The sequence below is a fragment of the Balaenoptera acutorostrata genome, chromosome 2 (assembly GCF_949987535.1).
Source record: "Balaenoptera acutorostrata chromosome 2, mBalAcu1.1, whole genome shotgun sequence".
NCBI lineage: Eukaryota > Metazoa > Chordata > Mammalia > Artiodactyla > Balaenopteridae > Balaenoptera > Balaenoptera acutorostrata.
The window spans coordinates 102,351,405-102,376,525 of record NC_080065.1 but is presented as its reverse complement, the minus strand read 5'-3'; the positions used below and the strand labels follow the sequence as shown (position 1 = coordinate 102,376,525).

Sequence of the window (25,121 nt, the reverse complement as noted above, 5' to 3'; positions counted from 1 at the left end):
AGTGCCTCTCGGAGTTATATGCATGGGCCAAAACGGCCATGTCTTTATCCCTCTGCCTCACTCAGTTACAAGTGGGCTACCCCAGGAAAGTCGTGACCTCAGACAAGGCAGCTCTCAGCCACTGAGACAGACAAGTTCTCTGAAATTGGGCAGCAAGCCCTTCCTTGAAGGGGGATCCGGGAGGCACATCTCTGGATCTATTACAATAGTGTTCCCTAGAAGTATGTCCTCCTCCCCTTCCGGGTGAATGCAAGATGGTGCTTCTCAGCCCCTTACAGATGGGCTGGGCACCCCACTCTTTGTGGACAATGGAGACCCTACTTGGGAGTCTTCTGTTTCTCTCCTGCTGCACCAAGGGGACTGTATGTTCCATACGGCAGAGCTGAAGGACAGAGAGCCTCCCTCCACCTGCACTGAAGAACAACTACATGGACATGATCCTGAAGAGGTCAACCTTCAGATGTAATGCAATGAGGAACTGTGATAAGCTCTTAAGGAAGATGGTGACATGATTAGATCTGCCTTTAGAAAGATCAGTTTGGGGCTTCCCTGGTGGCGCAGTGGTTGAGAGTCTGCCTGCCACTGCAGGGGACACGGGTTCGAGCCCTGGTCTGGGAAGATCTCACATGCCGCGGAGCAACTGGGCCCGTGAGCCACAGTTACTGAGCCTGCGCGTCTGGAGCCTGTGCTCCACAACAAGTGAGGCTGCGATAGTGAGAGGCCCGCGCACCGCGATGAAGAGTGGCCCCCACTTGCCGCAACTAGAGAAAGCCCTCGCACAGAAACGAAGACCCAACACAGTCAAAAATAAAAATAAATAAATAAATTAAAAAAAAAAGTTTAAAAAAGACAGATCAGTTTGGCTACAATATGCAAAAATTTTGAAAATCGATGAGGCTGGAGGCAGACAACTCATTAGCTACCACTTTTTGAGACAAACAGGACGACAAGGGAAAAGGATTTACAGTCAAGGAAAGAAAGTAAAGCTACAGCTAAGGGGTTAACTGTACTATTTGATGACAGATTGGATGGAGGTCAGAATACATAGTCTGGGGTGTGAGGCTGGGGTCTTCTATTGTGTTTCCCAGAAGAGCGGCTTGATAGGACAACAATAGCAGCTAATATTTACTAAATGCATTTGGGCACCAGCCACTCTGCTCATCACTGCGCATGCATTGCCCTCTCTTCTCAGCGGTCACAGTTATCCTTTCTGCTCTGCTGGCAGAAAGCCAGCTCTATTTAGGAACTAGTTTTTTGTGTATCTTTAAGGGGCTTCCCTACCCCCAGGGGTAGATGCTCATCAGTCTATGCCAGCCATTATAATTTCATTTCCCTTATCAGTGATTTGTTACACATGGTCAAGTATTAGAAAAACAAGACAAAGAGGAAAGTCTAGTGAGAGGCCTCTGGGATTGTTTTCCTCATAATTAAAAAAGGAGAAATAAAATAGGGACTTGCTTGTTCCTGCCTTTGACACTGCCACGTGAGGCCTCTATGTTAGGACCTACTTGTATTCTTTTTGTGCCCCAAAGGGGAAAGTCAAGAGACTCCCAGAGAGAGTGACCAGGAGCCCTCACATCATGGAGCTGAGGAGGTAACCAACTCTGATAGCGCCGACCTTGGGACTTCCTGTTATGCGAGGTAGCGAATTATTCTCGCTGTTGAAGCCACTTTTCATTTATTCAGTGACTTGCACCTAAAGGATCCTCGCTGATACACCTGTTTTAGTGTTATTATCTATGTTTGAAGGAGGTAGGAGAAGGAGTGAGGGGATAGCCCAAGATCCGCAGATCTACCAGCAGGAGTAGGAGATCCTCTCACGACCTTGGTGGTCACCCCCGTGGAAGTACTAGCAGCTTAAATGCCAGTATTTGGGAAAATAATCTGCTTTTTTCACTTTCTTTTTTCCTGAGACCCGACCTCAGGCTTTCACAGTCTCAAGTTTTCTTCTCATTTGTAAGACATCCTTTGTTTCTGGGGATTTTAAAGTCACAGCTTTTTTCCTCACTTCTTGCTCTGGCCCTTAAGTATTTCATTAGCTCCATTCACCACATTAGATGAAGAGTGTCTTTAGCTCCGAATGATTATTAGTGGCTGTTCAAGAACTGACAATAAAAAGTCAACATTTCGGACTTCCCTGGTGGCCCAGTGGTTGAGTCCGCCTGCCAATGCAAGGGACACAGGTTCAATCCCTGGTCCGGGAAGATGCCCCATGTCTCGGAGCAACTAAGCCCATGCGCCATAACTACTGAGCCTGCTCTCTAGAGCCCACGAGCCACAACTCCTGAGCCCATGTGCTGCAACTACTGAGGGCTGTGCACTTAGAACCTGTGCTCCGCAACAAGAGAAGCCACCACAATGAGAAGCCCGCGCACTGCAACAAAGAGTAGCCCCCGCTCGCCACAACTAGAAAAAGCCTGCACACAGCAACCAAGACCCAAAGCAACCAAAAAAGAAAAAAAAAAAAATTCAACCTTTCACTAGTGACTGGCGTGCAATGGTGTATAATTTTGTGACACCTAACAGGGTTCTATGCTCTGTAGATCACAGGACTGGGAATGGCTGTTACTATGGCTGCAGATTTTTCAAGGACGGTATTCTTTTGAACAGAAGACCCTGCAAACAAATTCTCAGATTCTGTCTTTTGTTTCCAGTCTCATTTGTGGCTCAGGTGAAACTATTTTTTCCAACAGGATAAAACTGTTTAGAAGTTTTTTTCCTTCAATAAATACAACCGTAAATAGTATAACCTTTAGAAAATGCTCTCTTTTCATTTTAACTTTAGAGTAGTTATCTAATGAAGGCAAGATATTCCTGAAGGATAGGCAAAACTGGGAAAATTGTGTGTTCCAAACCAAAAAAGAAATCACAGAATGTTAACCAAATCTTAACTTGAACCAAATCTTATTTTGCTAAGTCTTCTTTTTTAGTTCTAAATTGAGTATTAAAGCATAGAGCACAATGACATCAATACATTCTCTTAGCATAATGCTATGTATCCCAAAATGAAGCATGGTATTAAATACGAATTCCTCCACTTGGGGTTTGCATCCCATGTTTTCTCAAAGACTTTCCTCAAACACCCCCTCTCCTGCTTCAACCAATTCTCAGTTCTTGATGGAATATTACCATCAGCATACAAACAAGCACTAATACTGGTTTTTTTCAAATCAAATCAAATAAAACCTCCCATGACTTTGACCTGAATCATCTTCCCACCACTCTTCCATTCCTTCCCAATTCATTGTACGTTTTCTTGACAAATATAGAGTCATGTCAATATGATCTTCTACATCCAGTCCAATCAAGTTTCCACCCCTTCTATTCCAGAAAAAGATCTTGTCAGGGTCACACACACACAAATTTATCCAGTGGTCACCGTTCTTTCCTTAACCAGACCTTTCCATTGCTTTCAACATAACTGCTCACTTTTCTTCACAAAACTCTCTCATCTCTTAATGTCTAGGACCCCATGTGCTTGTAACTGAGTGCCTGCATTGTTAGCTGCTTCATCACAGTCTCCTTCGCTGGTCCTTTTCTCCTCCTCCACCACTAAATGTCCTGGGCTCTCTAGGTGACATTTTTTCAAGCCTATGGCTTGAAATAGAACTTGTCCGCTATCACTTCCACATCTGTACCTTAAGATTCAAACATGCCCTAGAACTCCAGAATCATATACCCAACACCCTGCTGGATATTTGTCCACAGGTTTTTTAAAAAGCATTTTAAAATTAACACAGCCAAAATAGTACTCTTGATTCTCCATAGAACTCAATTACCAAACTCTTTTCTCACATTAACTGTTCTGAATAAATAACACTATCCAATTTTTTAAGCCAAACTTTCAGGGATTTTTCCTTATTTCTCACTGTCCATCAGAATCCCCACTCCCAAATGTACACATATAAATTATCCACGTATCATGTAAAATTTGCCTTCAAAACATATCCTAAATTTATCTTCTTGTTTTCCATTTCTACTGTTTAAACCATCATTGCTCAGATTATTCACAGCACTTTAGCTAGTCTCCCTGCTTCCATTCTTCTCCCTACACAATAGTTTTCTGTTTGTTTTTCCTTATTAACTTTATTGAAGTGTGACTTACATGCAATAAAAAAGCACCTATTTTAAGTTTGCAGTTTGATGAGCTTGTCAAATGTATACACCCATATGATCATCAACCCCATCAGGATACAGAATATTTCCATCACCCCCCAAATTTTCCTTGTATCCATTTGCATTTTACCCACCCTCACCTCTGGCCTAGGCAACAACTGATATGTTATCAGTTGTTGCCTAGGCCAGAGATTACTATAGATTAGGTTTACCTCTTCTGTAATAGTATATACATGGGTTCATATGGTATGTGTTCTTTTGTGTCCTAGGTAGCTCAGCACATTTTTTGAGATTCGTCAATGCTGTGTGTCTAGTAGTTTGTTTCTTTTTATGGTTTGGCTATACCACAATTTGTTTAAGAAAATATCAAAGAAAATCTTTGTGATCTTAGAGGATGAAAGTACTAAATAGGCTATAATAAAAAATTAACACCATCAGTTCATCATGATGAACTGCCCAAAATTAATGTATTAAATAACTTAGAGCCCAGGGAGATGATGCTAGGAAATCTACCAAATAAACCATCTAGTCTAAAAATCATATAATCATGAGGAAGTATACTTATAAGCCCATTCTTCAATGGGGAAGTACTAAGGTTCAGTAATTAAACATAAGAAGTACATAAATAGTGAGTTTGGGGGAAAAGAGATTGTTTTCTGGGATAATCACACATAGGTGACAAGCTAAAAATGGCATAAAGTCCATTGAAATTGGTTACATAAAATTACAAGGTATCTGAGGCATCTGCATTCGAGACAATATTCTCCTCCAGTTAAGGTATGGAAAATTAGACATAGGGCATTTCCAAGTAATGTAGTCAATACTACTGTAGTATTAAGTGGACAGGAAGTCCTGCTTTTAAACTGAAATTGTTCCTATTAGCTTTAATAACTGATGTGAGCACTTTTAAAGTCTGGATAGCCATTAAGGATTCATTTCCACAATATGCCTCCATTTAATGTGAAATCAGATGGAAGGTGTCCCAAACAACTGTTCAGTTTCTTTTTTTTCAGTTATTCATTAATTAATTTTATTTTTTGTTCCACCTGTTGAATGTGCTCTTTAAAAAGACTTTGTATGTTCCATTGTTCAGTGAATTATTCTATAAATTTCAGGTATGTCCTGCTGGTTGATATTTTATTCACATCTTTTATATCCTTAGTAATTTTCTGCAGAAATTTCAACTATAATGTGGATTTGTCTCATTTTGTTTGCAGATTTTTTGCAGTTTTTGCTTCATAGATTTATGAATCTCTGGTACTAGGTTCACAGGGATTCAGAATTGACACTTTTATTTTTATGAAATTCCCCTTCTCATCTTTGTCAATATTCCTGGTTGTGAGGACTTCTCTGTATATTTTCCCATTCTCTTACTGTTGGACTATCTGTAACTCCATATTTAAAATGCACTTCCTCCAGATGATATAAAATTGGATTTAGCTCTTAAATCCAGTGTAATATTCTTTGGCTTTTTTTAAGAAAGTTTAGAGCATTTATAATTAATCTAATGATTTACATGGTTGTTTCTAAGTGTACCATCCAGCTATTTGTTTTCAATTTGTCCCATACGTATACTTTTTTGAGTTTTATGGTTTTATTAACACGAATACAATGTGCACACAAGCTGCCTCTTCATTTTCTTCGCTGTGCAGCCTGGCATTGGGATTGGTACTGACAGCCAGCTAGGCTGCTTTTTCCACAATGGCTCTGTGGTTCTTAGAGGAGACGATGTGAGAAATCACAGCCCAGTAATATATGTTCCAGATCAGCAGCATTTCAAGCTCCTTGACATTGTGGACAGAAACTTTCAGAAGTCACTGGTCAGCAAGTGCTTTGTTTTCTTGTTGTTCCAGTAACCAAAGTTGGACATCAAAATCTGGCCCCTGAATCTCCTGCACACCCTATTGTCATGACCCTGGGCTTCTGCCAGTTCTTAATTATGACATATCGGTCTGACTGGTGCTGGATGGATTTGTTGGTTCTCTTTTTGAACTTTGGCTTCATGAGAGGTCTGAGGGTGGCCATGTTGCTGAGGAGGACGTGTCCCATATATTTTTTGTTCTCCGTCCCTGCATTTTTTATGACTATTTAAATATTTTCAATATTCAATTTTTCTTTACCATGGTCTTACTAGCTATAACTTTTACGTTTATGCAGTAGGAGCTCTAGGGTTTGCAATATGCATCTTATCACAGTCTTTCTTCAAGTAATATTATGCCTCTTGAGTTTTAATGTAAGAAATGTATAACAGTATATTTCTATTATGCCCTCCTCTTATTTATACTTTTATTGTCAAATAATCTACATCTTCATATGTCATAAACCCCACAAATATATTATTTTATAATTTAAACAATAAAATACACTTTAAAGAAATTTTAAAATGAAGGAATTTTTAAAAAATTTACCTACATAGTGACTATTCACAGTATTTTTTATTTCTTAGTAAAACTCTGGTTTACTCTTTCTTCAGCCTGAAGAAATTTACTATAAATTTTCTTCTTGTGCAGATCTTTGGGTGATGAGTTCTCCAAGGTTTTCTTTTCCTGAACATATTTTTATTTTAGCTTCATTTCTGAAGAATATTTTTTCTGGATATAGAATTTTAGGTTGACAGACCTTTTTTCAACATTTTAAAGATGTTGTTCCAAAATATTCTGGTTTGCATTGTTTCCGATAAAAAGTCAACAACTTTCTTATGGTTATTCCCCTGCATTTAATCTCTCTTTTCTCTGACTGCTTTTAAAATTTTCTCTTTAACAATGATTTTATAAAATTTGAATTATGTGCCTTTGCTTTTCTTTTTCTTGATTAGAATTTTTTGAGCTTCTAGGACATGCAGCCTTATAATTTTGAACAAATTTGGAAAATATTAGCCATTATTTATTCAATTCCTGTAAACCTCCTTCCTGGAACTCTAATAACACTATTGTTAGAGTTCTTAGTACCATCCCATATTTCACCAAAGCTAAATATATCTGTATGGATAATTTCTATTGTTATGTCTTTAAGCTCACTGATATGTTTTCTGTGGTGTTTAATCTGCACATAACGTATTTTGGGTTCTAGACATTCTATTTTGTTCCTTTTAATATATGGAATTTCTTCCTCACTATGTTCATGTTTACATCAACCCTTGAATGATCTGGACATTTCCCTTTTCCCAGTGCTGAGGCACCTGAATTAAAGTTCAGGGGTCACCTAGGTAAAGTACAGGGGAATTACTGTTATACATTTGTCACAGTGAAAAATGATCTTTCATCATAGGCCTCTCTTCCAGTCAATGGGTTCATGGTCTGAGAATCAGATCACATCTGGAATCTAGGGGGAAAAAATTGTGGGCAGCTTTTTAATGGGCAGCTTCCCTCTGCTTCCTTATCATTTATTTTTATTTATTTTGATTGTACATATTATGCAAAATGCTTGCTTGCTGCATATTCAGATTTCTGTAAGGACTAACATATCCTGTTAACCATTTCTATATCTCACTGTGAGTCAAGCTTCCTCATCTGCCACACAGATCTTGTTGCTCGTTGTGATCATTGCACTTACCTTGCTTTTGATTGCTAAGCACTACCATCTCCGCTTTGTTATTTTGAGATGCAATCAAATTAATTGCTATCAGGATTCCCAGTCCTAAAACAGCATCTTTTACTGTCATTCATAGCCTAGAGAGAACAGCCATCCCTGAGCTCCTAAACAATTTTTGTTCCCCTTTCACCAGTTACTTGCTTAGTACTGTCACCTGGCATGTCCTCTAGGCCTTCGCATGAAATACTGTCAGCTGTTTATCCAGCTTTATGTAATATATCCTACCTACCTCTCTTTCGGAATCCTTTTTCCATCATCAGCCCTGATAACTCCGACATTCCTACCTAATTTATTTTGTGTCACTATTTTTTTTTTACATGTTTCTAATAGCTATCCTAGGAGAGAATAGCATGATCTCCCACTGTAGATGCCAGAGTGTTAAATTCTATTTCACAGGACTATCTCCCATATTGATAAACTCCCCCATCCCCAACTTTCTTTTTTGTTCTGTTCCCCCTCATTCAGCATCCTCAACATATACAATCCTGTGCATCTACTCTTGTCTCCTCATGCTATATTGGTACATATTAGCCAAATCCTGCAGCAACGGCAGCACATAGTTTTCCTCATTCCTTAGCAAGCCTAATAGTTCTCCATATGGATGTTCTGGGATTTGTGCTGGTACTATCTTAGATCGGGTTTCCTGAAAATGGGGCTTTTTAATGGGAAAGTTAATGGACAATGCTCTTAGGAAGTTCACCTGGAAGAATGTGAGAAAGGCAGAATCTGGCAGAAGGAGAAGCTGAATCACAATGTACAGTTGACCCTCGAACAATGAGAGAGTTGTTGAACAACCCTCCACACAGTTGAAGATCTGAGTATAACTTATAATTGGCCCTCCTTCTATGTGGTTCCTCCTTATACACAGTTCTGCATCCATGGATTCAGCAACTGCAGATCGTATAGTACTGTAGTACAGTAATGACCTATTTCTGGATCTCAGTGCTGGTTACACAGTATGTTTAGTGTAAGAAAATCCACTGAGTTTTAAATTAACAATAGATGGAAATTAATGCAGCATATTGTAATTCAGTGAGTTTTTTTTATGGGTTAGAGGTTTAGAAAACAGTTTTTAAAAATCTTTATTAAAAGATACTTTTCAGAGCCAATTATTTTCAGAAAAAAAAAGTTTTCTTAAATGAAAATAAAGATGAAAAGACAAAACTTTAAATACTCTAAAAAATTTCCCCAGAGTTGGATTTTTTCAGTTTATATAATGCAATCTGCTTAAGCTGATCTATTCTAAACAGTCTTTCACCACTGTGACAGTCCAAAGTTAACAACTTTTATTTATATATGTAAGGTCCTTCCAGGGTACATTTGAATCATCAAAGACAGACAAAGATGTGTTTAATTTCATTGAAGTCTATTTGGTTAAATTTTCTCTCTTTGAACATCAGTAGAGCCATGTGTGATATCTAATGGAAAATATTTCAGATTATTTGCTTAAGCAGATGGTCATGTGTGAGTCTATCGTCTATTATTTATATTTTAAAGTCATTTAATTTTAGAACTATATAATTTTGTTCTCTATTTTCTTCCTTCCTTCTTAGGTGTACACCTAATACATAGATGGATTACAAAAGTATAGGAACTAGAATGTTTATAACATCACTGTTTATAATAGGCCAAAACTGCCAACTACACTATTAATGCGTATCAGCACTAGAATGGATAAATAAACTGTGGTATATGTCCATAATCGTAGTATGTAACAATGAGAATAAAAATCAAAATCCACGTACAACAATATAAATGAAACTCACAGACATATCAATTGAAAGAAGTTCAATTATTCATGAAATACTCATGAATTCAAAGTTCAATTATTCATGGCTGAATAATATTCTGATGTGTGTGTGTGTGTATCAAAATTTGTTTATCCATTTAGCTGTCAACACTTAGGTTGTTTCCATGTCTTGATTATGAAGTAATGCTGCAATGACCATGACACTGCAGATGTCTCTTCAACATAATGATTTTGTTCTCTTTGGATATACACCCAGAAATGGAATGGCTGGATCATATGGCAGTTCTATTTTTAATTACTTGAGGAACCTCCAAACTGTTTTTCATAGTGACTATATTAAAACACTTCCTGATGTGAAATTCCTATACACTAGCAATGAAAGATCAGAAAGAGAAATTAAGGAAACAATCCCATTTACCATTGCGACAAAAAGAATAAAATACCCAGGAATAAATACCTAAGGAGGCAAAAGACCTGTACTCAGAAAACTATAAGATACTGATGAAAGAAATCAAAAATGACACAAACAGAAGGAGAGATATACCATGTTCTTGGATTGGAAGAATCAATATTGTGATAATAACTATACTACTAAAAGCAATCTACAGATTCAATGCAATCCCTATCAAATTACCAGTGGCATTTTTCACAGAATTAGAACAAAAAATTTTACAATTTGTATGGAAACACAAAAGACCCTGAATAGCCAAAGCAATCTTGAAAAAGAAGAAACGGAGCTGGAGGAATCAGACTCCCTGACTTCAGACTATACTACAAAGCTACAGTAATCAAGAGAATATGGTACTGGCACAAAAACAGAAACATAGATCAATGGAACAAGATAGAAAGCCCAGAAATAAACCCACACACCTATGGTCAACTAATCTATGACAAAGGAGGCAAAGATATACAATGGAGAAAAGACAGTGTCTTCAATAAGTGGTGCTGGGAAAACTGGACAGCTACATGTAAAAGAATGAAATTACAACACTCCCTAACACCATACACAAAAATGAACTCAAAATGGATTCGAGACCTAAATGTAAGACCGCACACTATAAAACTCTTAGAGGAAAACATAGGAAGAACACTCTTTGACATAAATCACAGCAAGATCTTTTTTGATCCACCTCCTAGAGTAATGGAAATACAAACAAAAATAAACAAATGGGACCTAACGAAACTTCAAAGCTTTTGCACAGCAAAGGAAACCATAAACAAGACGAAAAGACAACCCTCAGAATGGGAGAAAATATTTGCAAACGAATCAACGGACAAAGGATTAATCTCCAAAATATATAAACAGCTCATGCAGCTCAATATTAAAGAAACAAACAACCCAATCCAAAAATGGGCAGAAGACCTAAATAGACATTTCTCCAAAGAACACATACAGATGGCCAAGAAGCACATGAAAAGATGCTCAACATCACTAATTATTAGAGAAATGCAAATCAAAACTACAATGAGGTATCACCTCACACCAGTTAGAATGGGCATCATCAGAAAATCTACAAACAACAAACGCTGGAGAGGGTGTGGAGAAAAGGGAACCCTCTTGCACTGTTGGTGGGAATGTAAATTGATACAGCCACTATGGAGAACAATATGGAGGTTCCTTAAAAAACTAAAAATAGAATTACCATATGACCCGGCAATCCCACTACTGGGCATATACCCAGAGAAAACCGTAATTCAAAAAGACGCATGCACCCCAATGGTCATTGCAGCACTATTTACAATAGCCAGGTCATGGAAGCAACCCAGATGCCCATCGACAGATGAATGGATAAAGAAGATGTGGCACATATATACAATGGAATATTACTCAGCCATAAAAAGAAATGAAATGGAGGTATTTGTAATGAGGTGGATGGAGTTAGAGTCTGTCATACAGAGTGAAGTAAGTCAGAAAGAGAAAAACAAATACAGTATGCTAACACATATATATGGAATCTAAGGAAAAAAAAAAAAAAGGCCATGAAGAAGCTAGTGGCAAGACAGGAATAAAGACACAGACCTACTAGAGAATGGACTTGAGGATATGGGGAGCGGGTGGGTGAGATGTGACAGGGTGCGGGAGTGTCATGGACATATATACACTACCAAATGTAAAATAGATAGCTAGTGGGAAGCAGCCGCATAGCACAGGGAGATCAGCTCGGTGCTTTGTGACCACCTAGAGGGGTGGGATGGGGAGGGTGGGAGGGAGGGAGATGCAAGAGGGAAGAGATATGGGAACATATTGTATATGTATAACTGATTTACTTGGTTATAAAGCAGAAGCTAACACACCATTGTAAGGCAATTATACTTCAATAAAGATGTTAAAAAAAAAAAAAACCAAAAACACGCATGCACCCCAATGTTCATTGCAGCACTATTTACAATAGCCAGGTCATGGAAGCAACCCAGATGCCCATCGACGGACGAATGCATAAAGAAGATGTGGTACATATATACAATGGAATATTACTCACCCATAAAAAGGAACGAAATTGAGTCATTTGTTGAGACGTGGAGGGATCTAGAGACTGTCATACAGAGTGAAGTAAGTCAGAAAGAGAAAAACAAATATCGTATATTAACGCATGTATGTGGAACCTAGAAAAATGGTACAGATGAGCCGGTTTGCAGGGCAGAAGTTGAGACACAGATGTAGAGAACAGACATATGGACACCAAGGGGGGAAAACTGTGGTGGGGTGGGGATGGTGGTGTGCTGAATTGGGCGATTGGGATTGACATGTATACACTGATTTGTATAAAATTGATGACTAATAAGAACCTGCAGTATAAAAAAACAAACAAAACAACTAATACTAAACTTTCATTGGGTTAACTGTATGGAAGTATGTTAATATAAATGTTTCAGACATTACGTGAAATTTCTAAAAATCTTGTATGTTCTGGTATAATGTCATAATTCATAATTCTAGTTATTACTTTAAAACTTATATCTCAGAAAAAACTAAATTTCCTTATCAATTGCACTATTATGAAGTTTCATCAAATCTTTAACCATGGTCCTTTTGAAGTCTTTTGTCAGTTACAGACACTTCTGGGTGTACTCTGATGCTTTTGCAAATATGTTCCTATAAAAGGGTTTCATCTCCAAGGAATTCATAGAAAAGACTCTGACAAGTACAGGTTTCTGATAACTGACTGTACTGCTGAACTGAATGAATAAGCATTTTCAGAACTCTAATGAAAAACTGATGAACTCATAAAAGTGTTAACAAAAGATCAAGATGAAAAAGAAAATTAATTACATGGGACTGAGTGAACTGATGAGGATGATTATAATTTTAGTGATTTTCTGCTTCAAATTAAAAAAAAAATCCCCACAAGGACTCAGAGGCAAAGAATATAGAAATCAATTTTCACTGCAAAGTAAAGGAGCTGTTACAGTGGAGGATTGATTACTGGACTGAATGTCAATATTATGACATAGTATGAGTGTGTTTCGTGTTTGGTAATTGCAATCATTGTTGCTTTTGTTGTGGTCATCCATTTACAATGCTTGGTGTCAGTCTATTTATCTCTTGTCAATAAAATACAGTGTGCCTGTGTGAAAAAAAAAAAAAAAAAAGGCGAACTCATAGAAACCGAGAGTAGAAAAGTGGTTGCCAGTGGCTGGTGGTGGGGGAAATAGGGAGAGGTTGGTAAAAGTAAAAGGGTATAAATTTTCAGCTATGAGATGAATAAGGCCTGAGGATCTGATGTAAAACGTGGTGACTCTAGTTAATAGCACTGTATAGTGTAATTGAAATTTGCTGAGAGTACAGCTTAAATGTTCTCCCACATACAGAAAAGGTAAATATGTGAGGTGATGGATATGGTAATTAACTCACTGGGGGAATCATTCCACAATGTATATGTATATCAAATCAGCACGTATGCTTTAAGTATCTTACGATTTTATTTGTCAACTAGACCTCCTTAAGGCTGAGGTGGAAAAAAAGAACAGACACACGGGAGGAAGCCACAGGTGAGTGGGGGAGGAGCCTTCCAGGCAGAGTCCAAAGGTGCTCAAGGTAGAGGCCTAGAGGGTTTTGAGATAAGACGTGAGAGATAACGAAGGCATCAGCCATGCAAAGAGCCAGGGCAGAGGGCCCTGGGCAGAGGGAACAGCGTGAGGTGTGTTCAAGGAACAGAGAGGGTCCAACCAGGAGAGCAGCGTGGGCAGCTCTTGGTGGGGATCCTCCTCTGCCCTCTCCCCTTGGGCGGAAAGACTCGCTCCCTCTCCAGAGTGTCCTCACTGACGGAGCTCCAGCCACATTAAATAACAGTTAGTCTAGTAAGAAAGACAGTAGTTTAATATCCCCAGCAACCGCTCAGTGCCTGGAGCTTAGTAGGTGTCTGTAAGATGAGTGTTTGTTGACTGACTGACTGATGGACTGACTGGTAGACGACAGGCTACTTCTATCTGACTACAGACAGCCTAAGAGGAATAATGTCTGGCTCTAGCTTTACTCTCTGCTCTTGATATTTTCCCTTGTGAGAGCCTATTCCCCTGAGGCACAAAGCAGCCAAGACACCAGCATATTCCTCCCTTTGAGCGTCCTGCCCGTGGCTGGAGGAAAGGCAGCAGGTGTACGCACTCCTGTGTGGAGTTTCTCTCCTGCCCAAGCGGCAGTCATGACCCCACCTCAGTCCTGCCCTTGTTCCAGGGTTTTCTGCCTTTTCCGGTCCTACCAGCCCTCAAACCGCCAGCTCCTGCCCCTTCCCTGCCTCTTACTGGTGACCAGCTTTTACTGCACAGAGGAGGCCGAAGCCACTGGAGGGAAGCCCACAGCCCCTCTCCCGCCCCCTCCTCTGCGCTCTGCCTCAGTCCCCTCTCCCTCTGGTACCGGAGAGGGACCTCCGGCCCGGGTCCCCATCTCCTCTCTCAGTGCTTAACACACCAGCAACTCTCCCCTCTCCACTGCAACCTTCCACCGCCACACAAACATGGTCTTATTTCTTCTCTTTAAAGGACAACGACCCTCTCCTAGCCCACTTCCCTCCCAGCTGTTGCCCCATTTCTCCTCCCCTTTGCAGCCCCGTCCTCGAAAAGCTGCGTGTAATTCTGTGAGAGAACGAAACCGCCCGCCTCGGCCCGGCACGACGATGACCACTTGCCTGAGGCGTCTCACAACAGGAGGTCCCGACACGGAACTCGGTGCTGCCGAGGAAAACTAACCAGCAGGACTCGGGAGGGGCCAGAAGACGGCGGAGACGACCAACCTCGCAGAGCCCTTCGCACTGGAATCCATCTTGGCTGAGAGATGCACGCGCCACCCGGAAGGACCCTGAGGCCGACTACAGGCCAAGCGAGGTGATGGGCCGGAGGCAACCCGGAAACTAACCCCGTTACCGTGAAGCCCGAGACTGCGAGGCACGTGGCAGAGCAGTCCGCCTGGGTTCCCTAACCCTGCTGCTCTCCGCCCGGGCGCTCCTTCCCAATAAAGCCTCTTGCTGTGTCAGCAATTAAAAAAAAAAAAAAAAAAGTCACAAGACCTATATAAATTATTTAGAGTTAAGCATATGTAAAAGTAAATATAACAAACTGAGTATGACCAATTAAACTCTGCCCAACCCAAGGATTAAAAAAAGACTGTTCTTACTTTATGAGAACAGACCCTCTTCTTAAGTAGCAGATCAGAAAGTGAGAGTGAATCAAAGAAACACAGCATTTGAAAAGTCAGCTAGTCCAAGCCTCTTGATCACGCATACAGAAGCTGAAGCCCACATAGGTTGAGTTACTTGGTAAAGGGCCCAATGTCCTGACTCAAGGACTAGCATTTTTCACTAATTCATAAGACACAATCAAACTCAGTACCTTGGAAAGAGATGGGAAAAAATGAAGAAATCAATCATAGAGTTACTCATCTTTAAGTAGAGAAATAGCCATGACAAAATTACAGGTATTGAGGGAAAATTGAAGTGCAGAGTTTAAAATGTCAATAATCCACAGGGAAACGGGAGACTATTTAAAATATTAATATTAAATCCCTATCTAAAAGACATTAAAAGATCTCCAATCAAAATGTTAATTTTAGAATAGATATGGTATGATACAATTTATAAATCAAAAATACTTAGAAGAAACACAATCTGGTTAACAGGTTAAGTCACAAGGCAATTGCAGGAGAAAAAGAGTATCTTTCTCGAAATGTCCATCAATAGGGGAATAATTATATTATGATTTGTCACTAGAAGTAAATAAATAACATTGGCCTAAAAAATGGGATAGACCTACAGCAAAGATTTATACTAAATCTCTATATTAAAGACATCAAAATATCTCCAATCAAAATGTTAATTTTAGAATGGATATGGTATGATATAATTTATAAATAAAAAATCTCTGTAAAGCTATAAATCACATATAAAGCACCTACATATGTAAATTCATGGACCAAAAGTCTTGAAATCAGACAGCTAGTGATCAATAATCTCTACAAAAGGAAATAGTCTTGACAGTGGGGTTGGGGGGTTATGAAGGGAGAATTTTATTGTACTTTTATACATTGTACCCCTTAACATAATTGTTTTTTTAATTAATTTATTGATTTTTGGCTGCTTTGGGTCTTTGTTGCTGCTAGCGGGCATTCTCTAGTTGCAGTGAGCGGGGGCTACTCTTCACTGTGGTGCACGGGCTTCCCATTGCAGTGGCTTCTCTTGTTGCAGAGCACAAGCTCTAGGCATGCAGGCTTCAGTAGTTATGGCACGGGGGCTCAGTAGTTTTGGCATGGGGGTTCTAGAGCGCAGGCTCAGTAGCTGTGGTGCACGGGCTTAGTTGCTCTGCGGCATGTGGGATCTTCCCAGACCAGGGCTCGAACCCATGTCCCCTGCATTTGCAGGCAGATTCTTAACCACTGCGCCACCAGGGAAGCCCAATAATTCAGTTTTTTTATAAAGAGAATATTCCTAATATTATTCCTAATTTTTAAAAATATATAGTTGGATAACACTATGAAAAATTAACTGATATATTTTTTATTATTTCTCTTTGCTCCCTGGATTTTTTTCCCCCATCCAGTCAGCTAGGCACTCTGAGTTCACTGCATTAGGAAGGTAAAGACTCAGCAGAAATGAGGGAGAAAAAAAGAAACTTCTCAGCTTTGGAATGTTAAAAACGGAGGCCACAGTAGAACAGGTGAGAATTCTGTGAACAAAATATACATCTCATCTCAAATGTAAAAAGTATTCTCTGCACTAGGAGGCAGGAGAGGGAGGGAGGGAAGGACTGAAGGAGGGAGATCAGTGTGGCCAGGGACATGGAAACTGTGCTTGAGGACAACATGCCCAGGAAGAGAATCAGAATCTGGAGGAGATCCAGCCTGCACGTGATCATTGCCTCCAGCCAGCACCCCCATCTCAGACCTCGGGCAATTCACAGAGTGAGTGGGAGTAAGTCAGGAGGGCCACGCACATAGTCTGTGTGGCAAGGGTTGTGGCCATTCCCTATTTGTGAGAAGTCCCCAGCAGTTTTCAGGCCTCCTTCTGGAAAATGCTGGTGGACGTCCCTAGTGCTTATGTGAAAGCTTGTTCACGAACCCTGAAAGATACAGATGTAGATGACTGATAGATAGATGCATAGATAGATAAATGTAATTAAATGAAACATCCAGGAAAGGTTTGGAAAATGCCCTTTATTGCCTATGATATTTAGACTGTCATATGATGTTAGACTGAGTGCTGGGCCCTTCATCCTCCTTCAGACCACTGGCACTCTGTCTGCTACTACTATCCCGAGGGTCCTTTCTTCTCCCTGGAAGGGATAAAACAAATGAGGCAGAACAGGAAGAGACAAGAAGCACTATAAGCTCTGCTGGTCGGGGTTACCCTCCAGCGTTGCCTTAAAGCTCAGAGCCACACACACCACAGTGAGCTTGGCTCCAGATCAACTACCGCACAACGAAGCTTCTGGAACATTTCCATATCTCGGGGGACCTCATTTCCACCTGACTCCCTTTCACATTTCCCTTTGTCCCAGAAGGCTAGGTACACTGGTCAGGGTGAGATCTCAGCTCAGGCCACAGGCTCTCAGACCTCAAACTTCTGCTCCTGCGGGGCCCCCTGTCCTCTCTTCAGACCACCCCTGGCTCTCTCTGCCGAGAAGGAGCTGCTGGCAGTACGTCCTCTTAAGAGCTGAGGTCCATCATGCAGACCCTGAGAAAACTCCTAGTCAAAACGCTCCACATTCTTGTTTAAGTCAACAGAGGTCAATTCCTTTGGAAGTGCTGGGTGTGTCCCAAGTTGATGCAACTGCAGAGCCATTAGATAAACCAGCACATCTCTGCGGCCCCTTCCCTTACACTCCTCGGGGCCCTCGTGACATAGGCTCAGAAGACTGTGCCAGCCTCAAGCCTTACCTCTTCCAACAGAAGGCCACACCGTCTTCTAGGATCTTGTCCCATGAATCTCAGTTGCTGTGTGGAAATCAAAAGAGAGAAAAACACTTCTTCGCTAAAGAGAATTTCCTGTGGAAGCTGAAAAGCTCAGGATCAATTCCCACTTACAGTCATGACTTTATTATTACATGACTGGGCCAGAAGCACGGGAGCCGGTTATCTCCCCTTCAGTTCCCCCTGAGGTGCTAAAGCCCCCAACTCTCCCTTATGGAAGCATGAGTCTGGGGTGGAGAGATGGGACTGGCTCGGAGAAGGTACAGCTCCCTCCGCAGCCCAAGCCCCTGCTCACTTCCTCTCCTTCGGAGAATGTAACACGCAGCCTGGACATTGGCTCCACGGTCTCCTCGGGCTGAGGTCTTCCCCCGTGGGCTGCTCCTCCTCATTCTCCTTTGCTCCTTGCTTCTCCTCCTCCTCTCCTCCTCCTCCGCCTCCTCCTCGGTGGTGCTCTCGGATTCCACATCGCCCATCATCTGGGCCATGGTGAGATGAAAGACATGGCAGCTGAAGCCCTCCTGGACGCCGTACCGCACGTGCTGCCGGAGGATCTCCAAGGTGGGGAACACCCGGCAGCAGGCCATGCACCTGAAGCCGGCCTCCATGGTCACCAGCCAGTCCGGTGTCTTGGCCCTGGGTCTCTCCTGGACTGCAGCTGACCCTGATGGGCTGTATGGCTCTGCCCTTTCCTCACACTCTTTCTCCGCCCCAGTGGGCTCACTGTCAGACAGGCGGTTTCTGGTGGACACAGCAGAGCGGGGAGAACCTACCCGCACATCCTCAGGAAGGGTCACTTCTTCTATCCTCAGCCGCTTTTCTAGCAACCCCAAGGGTTTCTCTGTCTCCCAGGAGACAGCTACACCCTTGATCGTTTTCACCCGCATGTAGTATATTTTCATGCCTCTTTCCTCTTTGTTTGTATACAGAGAGGTCTTACTGAATGAAGGGGATGAGAAGGCGACACACTGTGGTGGGGGAGCGGTCTCCCCTTCTTCCTGAACCCGGGCTAGGGCTGCTCTAGGCCAGGGAGTGTCTCGATGTAATCTCCAGATTCCTGGGAAAGGAAATTAAAAACATAATAACATGCGCGGGCCATGCTGGAAGCTGAGGGAGCAGGTGTGGTAGATGAGAGAGGGACATTTGCATGACGTAGCTGTGTCATGAGCTTGGTGTCTGTTGGCCGTAGGATGGAGTGGTGTATCTGGTGTCATCTGTGGGCTTTTCATCTGCGTGTGGGGGGATACTGGAGCGGTGTCTGTATACAGGGGTGTGGAGTATGGTGGCGAGGGCTGTGGTATGTGAGGGATGTGGGAGGATGCGTGTACTACGAGGAGTGTGAGTTTGGGAATATCGGTGGTGCATTACTTGTGGAATGGGGGTGTAGGAGAGGAGCACTGTGGATCACGTGCTTGGGGTTTACGTGTGCACTGAGAATGGCTGTGCCTGGAGAGCGGATGTATGTGTGAGCTGGGTGGACCTCAGCTGGATGGTCCTGCTCTCAGGCTGGAGGTCTATGATGAAGAACTCTGTCCTTCTCAGGAAGCAAAGGCAAAGGCAAACCCTACATTTTCCTCTGAAGATGCTTAATCTGGTCCCTCTGCCCTCCACCTCAAGCCCAGACCTTTCCGGCCCCTGCTCCTTAACTTCCCCACCATGGTGGTACCAGGATTCACACGCCCCCAGACTCAGCTGAGATCCACGCCCTCATACAGCTCAGCCATCCTGCTCAGGCTCCTCCACAGAGCCCTCAGCGCCTCTGATGACCCTGGGTTTCCTCTCAGCCTCCCTGGGATCTGTGTGCCTCCTGCCTCCCAGCCAAGCAGCCCCTCACCTGAGGAGCCCCGCGCCCTTACCACCACGGATGAGCTTGCGTGGAGAAGAAGCACAGAAGTATTCAGAGGCAGAGGGGACCTCCCCTGCCCCTGGGCTGCAGCCTTGGGCCACCACAGGAGATCCAAGCTGAGGGGGATCCTCTTGTGACTTCGAGATTCCTGAGGGAGGAATGAAAGGCTCAGGGTGGGTTCCTCAATCCTCTGGCCACAAATATTTACTGACGGTCTGACATGTGTCAGGTGCAGTGAATACACACAGTTGAGAGTGTGGTTCCCAGTGGATACTCCAGTATTTAATTAAAATCAATACTTATTCTGTCAGTGTCTTGTGGGTAATGTGGGCCTAGGTGGTGACTGTGAGTATGTGTGAAGAGTGAGTGATGTCTATCACTTAAGTCTGTGGTAAGTGTGGGGTTGGCGTGGGGAGCACAGTGCAGATGTGTGTATCTGTATCTGTGGCCTCTGTGTGCATGATTTCTGTTCACAAGTCAGGAATTCTGGGACATGTAACTTTTCCTCATCACACGGTGTGGCTTGTATTTATGGTGTGTGTTCATTCATTCATTCACCAAGGTTCAGTAAGCAGCTACTCCTATGTATCCGGCACTCTTCCATTGTTCTAGTCTCTGGTAAGGCTGCACATTCTAGTAGAGGAAGACAAACACTAAACAACAATACAATCAATATATAACACATCAGCTGGCGGTAAGTATATAAGGGTTGCCAGACTTAGCAAACAAAAATACAGGGCACCCGGTTAAATTTCAATTTCAGATAAACCCAGAATAATTTTGTAGTGTAAGTATTCCCATGCAGTATTTGGTCTTACTTATTTTTCGTGTAAGTATGGCCCGTACAATATTTGGGACATACTCATACTGAAAAATTACTTGTTGTTTATCTGGAATTCAAATTTAACTGGACAGCCCATATTTTATCTGGCAACCCTGACATGGGTTAGTGAGACTGTGCTTTACTGTGGTTTGTACAAAGCGGGTCTGGCATCACTAAAGAATGTGTTAGAAGTGTGGTGTGTATGACATGTGACTGGTTCTTACAGAGGTATTTAGAGATAGCTGAAGTTAGCTGTGTTTGCGAGAGTTGAGGAGATACATATATATATAGTGTGTGTGTCATATATATATAGTGTGTGTGTCTATATACATATCTCATCTCCAGCGTTTGGTGTTGGAGGAGAGGATTGTGACACAGGTGGGTTGTATGAGAACGTAGTACAGGAGTGATGCGTGTATATACCTACATGTGCTGTGTGTGGTTTAATAAGGAAGTTATATGTGGGGTGTGTGATATATTTGCTGTATCAGAGTGTACATGGGTGTATGAGTTACTGCCTCATAAAACACCCCTAACAAGAATTCTGTACACACTCTTACATACACCGAGTGTCACCCAGGTCCAGGCAGGGTGACAAGAACTTTACCATGCAGACTTTATATCTGATGAGCACTCTACCCCCATTCATCCCGCTCTTCTCTCCACTACCACACACACACACACACACTCACACTCACACACACACACACTGGAACATAGAGAAAAATATTCTGAATGGTGAGACAGGGGCAGTCATTGCCTTCCCCAGCCTGTCCCAGCCACTGCCTGAAAATCTGCCTGCTGTCTAGACCTCCACTCCCAGGGCCCATCCTAGTCTCCAGGACCCTAGGCCTGGTAGGAGCTACTGGGCTCTAATCTGGGGCAGAGGCCTCCAGCTGGAAGTCTGGGGTAGGCTCCACTCTGCCCCACTTCCTCACGTGACCACCCCTCTCCCAGGGCAAGCTACTCGCCTACGTTTAAGGCACGCAGGCACCAGGTGGCCCGTGGCTCTCAGAGCTCCCCGCAGGACCCTGAGGACATCTCTCACCCCCGCCCATGCGGGCTCAGTCTCTGGAAAGCCCTTCCCTTCCCTTGATCTCCTTTGAGAAATTCTTCCTGTCGAAGGAATAAAACCTCCTTGCTTTCAATGACACCATCCCTAGACAAACAATCTCCTTTCGAACTGCATTCCACTTCTCAAGATACTTTTCAACAAGGCCTTCAACTCATGGGGCTTCTCTTTCCACTTTGGCAAAAGGGGCCAAGCAGCTCATGGGTCTCTCTCAGCATCCTTGCATCCTTCACACCCCCCACCTCGTGACCCCAGGGGAAGATCAAAGAGAATAAGAGAGAACTCGGGGACTGAGAAAAGCTGCACCTCTAGGTCTGTGCAAGCAGGATGCAGCCTGCTGTGAGTCCGACAAAGCTCCAGGCCCGGCAGCCCCAGGAGAGGGTCCTCAGACCAGCGGAGCTGACCTCCCATCTCCCAGGGGCACCTGGCTGTTCTGTGCCGTCTCACACCACAGGGACCCTCTGCGTGGATACGGCAGCATCAGTGAGACAAGGTCTCTCGCACCCTGCTTCACAGGTGACACGTTCTCAGTACCCCCCTTCCTAGAGAAGGCTCAGTTTGGCAGAAACCCATGTTCCCCCCACAAGTTGCCCCCCACATACCTCCTCCCTTCTCGGCAGTTTCCTGGGACTCTTCACTTTCCAGATGTTTCCTCTTTTGTCGCCGTCTCATCGTACCAACTGGAAGATTCCCTTAGAAGATGCCTCACGTCCAACTCCTCCTCTTCCCTACAGGTTGGCCCTTCTTGGCTTTTGGGAAATCCGTTGAAATGATTCAATACAAATAAAAATAGTCAAGTCTCCTAAATGGCTGAACAACTTGGACCACTTAGTGAACAAGCAGTACTGCTTAGTGCTCACCAGGGCTGTTAAGTTTCAAAGGTTGCCAGGCCTACAGCAGAATTCTCTAACCTCAGTGATGACATCAGAGCATTCTGTGGACCTAGGTTCAACAGTCTCTGCAACAGCACAGACCCCATTTTCAAGAACAACTCCTTTTTCCCAGCAGAACCTTTCCCATGAATTCAACTCTCACATCTTTCAAATGTGGCAGGATACTTTGAGATGTTAATCTTTTCCTGTTCATTTTTTTCCTTTTCTTCCTTTATTTCACGTTTTCCCTTCTGCATTCAAGTGGGTAGCAGACCCTATGTTCACTGGCCAGTGGAAGAGCCCGGCAGGGCATAGCAGAAATAGCATGCTGATCATCTTGGCTTTTATTTCTAAAATCCCAAACTCCATGGAAAAGAGAGGATACTTGAGCAGAAACATAACAGAAGCAGGTTTTTGAAATTAGGTACTGTCTTGTTTCCCTACTGGAGTGTTGAAATGTGCTAATTAAGTCAGAGAGAGATGTCTGTAAATCCTGGAGGAGAAAAGGCCTCTCAAGTGTGGCTGGAGGGGTAAATGGAGCAAAAATTCCAAAAGGAGATGGCTGTAGTGTGCATACAAGCAGAATCAGGGCAACCTGCCCCACGCATGGCACAGGAGCCACCAAACCTACAGGAGGCACGGCCCCCGAGCTGATGGGCATCTACACTTACAACTGTGGGCTCCAGTCCACAATGATCATCCTTCCACCCACTCTCTCAAAACCTTGGCCCTGTATGACTTCCAAATAGGGATGGCGGAAATCCAAACAGGACACCAGCAGGATCAAGGCTTCAAATACAAATTACATGGAGTTATAAAAAAATTTTCGTACTATTTCTTGCACACCTCTGCTTGTGGGCTGTAATTTATACCAGTTATAAGTGGCAATGCATCTGGATCCTCCTGATTCCACTCTAGAATTAGAGACACCTCATTTTGAGGTAGTGGCCAGGATGATCCAGTGGGAAGATTGGTGCACGGGATGAGGTAGCCTCCCAGAAGTCACTGCTTTCATTAGAAATACCACATGGACTGAGGCGGGTCCCAATTTGAAAAGGCACTGCAGAATGACTTAAAGTTTCAGGCACCGAGAGAGTGAAGAGAGGACAACCTCAGCCTTGTGAGGGTTTGCTGATGAGATTCAATCTTCCTGCTTCTTGGAAAATCTCTAGAAAAGAAGGGACAAGGAGGATTTTTTTTCTTAATTTTTTTGTGGTAGAAATTTTCAAACATACACAAAGTAAAGAGAATGATATAAAAGGAATGCAGCACCATTTACCCATCACCCAGTTTCAACAATTATCAAAAGTCTGCCATTCTTCTTCTGCTACACACACACACACACACAAACACACTCACTCACTTGCACACTTTCATTTCTTTGTGTATTTATTTTGGTTTAGGAGTTTGGGGAGGGTGGGGGAAGTGCTGTTTTTTATTGTAAATCTCAGACATTATGTCATTTCTCCTTACATGCCACAGTATTTACCTCCAACAGATAAAAACTTGTTTCTAACATAACATCATTCTCTCGCCCAACAAATTTAATCATCATTTCTTTTACCACAATAACTAAGCCATACTCAATTGCCTCCCAAGGTGTTTAAATGTCTTTTTTATACATGATCTATTGAAATCAAGATCTAAAGAAGGTCCACGCCTTGCAATATGTCCATGTGTCTTTTAGTCTACAACAGTTCTCCCTCCCTTTGATTTGGCACCGATTTATTGAAGAAACTAAGTAATTTATCCTGTAGAATTTTCCACAGGAGTCTGTTGATTGTATTCCTGTGATGTCATTTAAGATGTTCCCTATTACCTCGATTTCCTTATAAACAGGTAGTTATAGCTAGAGAATTAATTAGATTTAGATTCGATTTCATGTTACTACAAGATTATTTTATAAGTGATGCTGTGTACCTTCCTATTGCTTTGCAACAGTAAGTACAAAAAGTTGTCCGGTTTTTAATGAAGTTAAGATTGATCAGTGAGCTCAGGTACTGTCACCTTGGTCCCTCCATCCATAATGATGAGGAACCACAATGCTCCTCACCAACCATTCAACAAAGAGTGTTATCAACCGGTGATAATCACCACTTCCTTAGGAGCTGAACTTTCATTAGAAGTTCTAATGCCGTCATTCCAAGGAGGATGATTCTTAAGGCATCTTTCTTAGACCCTGAATTTCTGAAAGAAATGAACCTCTCCTCAGAAAAGGAAAGATGATTCCAAACGTACCAGCTCAGGTTCTCCAACCTAGAGCCAATGGGTTCATCACAGCAAGCCCCAGCTAGGTTGGGACATACTTTTGTCATTCCTTCATTTCTCTGTCCATTCTTCATTATAGAAACCGTTATTTAGCCCCTACTATGTGCCAGGCTCTCTAGATTCTGTACTTGAACATTTAAGAACAAAAAAGATGCAAAGAGTTTCTCTCAAGGAGCTTAATTCTAGAGGAGAAGATAGACCATTTTTTTTAAATAAGTAAAATACCTAGTAGGTTAGATATTTGCAAGTACCATGATGAAAAAGAAAACAAGCAACTGGATATGGGACTATAGGAAATAGGGCAATTTCTATGCTGAATGGGAGATCATGGAAGGCTTCACTAAAAGGGCCTCATCTCAGTAGTACCTGAGGGCAATAAGGGAGCTTAGAG

At 42.4% G+C, this 25,121-nt stretch overlaps 1 protein-coding gene and 1 pseudogene across 1 annotated transcript in view; both read right to left on the bottom strand.

Annotated features, from left to right (window-relative positions):
• Nucleotides 1-17,863: 17,863 nt before the first annotated feature.
• LOC130707268 (protein FAM170A-like) lies at nt 17,864-23,071 on the bottom strand (annotated as a pseudogene).
• A 58-nt stretch (nt 23,072-23,129) lies between these two features.
• The window catches only part of LOC114237000 (peroxisomal multifunctional enzyme type 2-like), a 53,194-nt gene continuing 51,202 nt past the window's right edge, over nt 23,130-25,121 (bottom strand). Inside the window, exon 15 of the mRNA XM_057540362.1 lies at nt 23,130-23,251. Within this exon, the coding sequence (XP_057396345.1) occupies nt 23,130-23,251 (122 nt within the window). The remainder of the gene's footprint in view (nt 23,252-25,121) is intronic.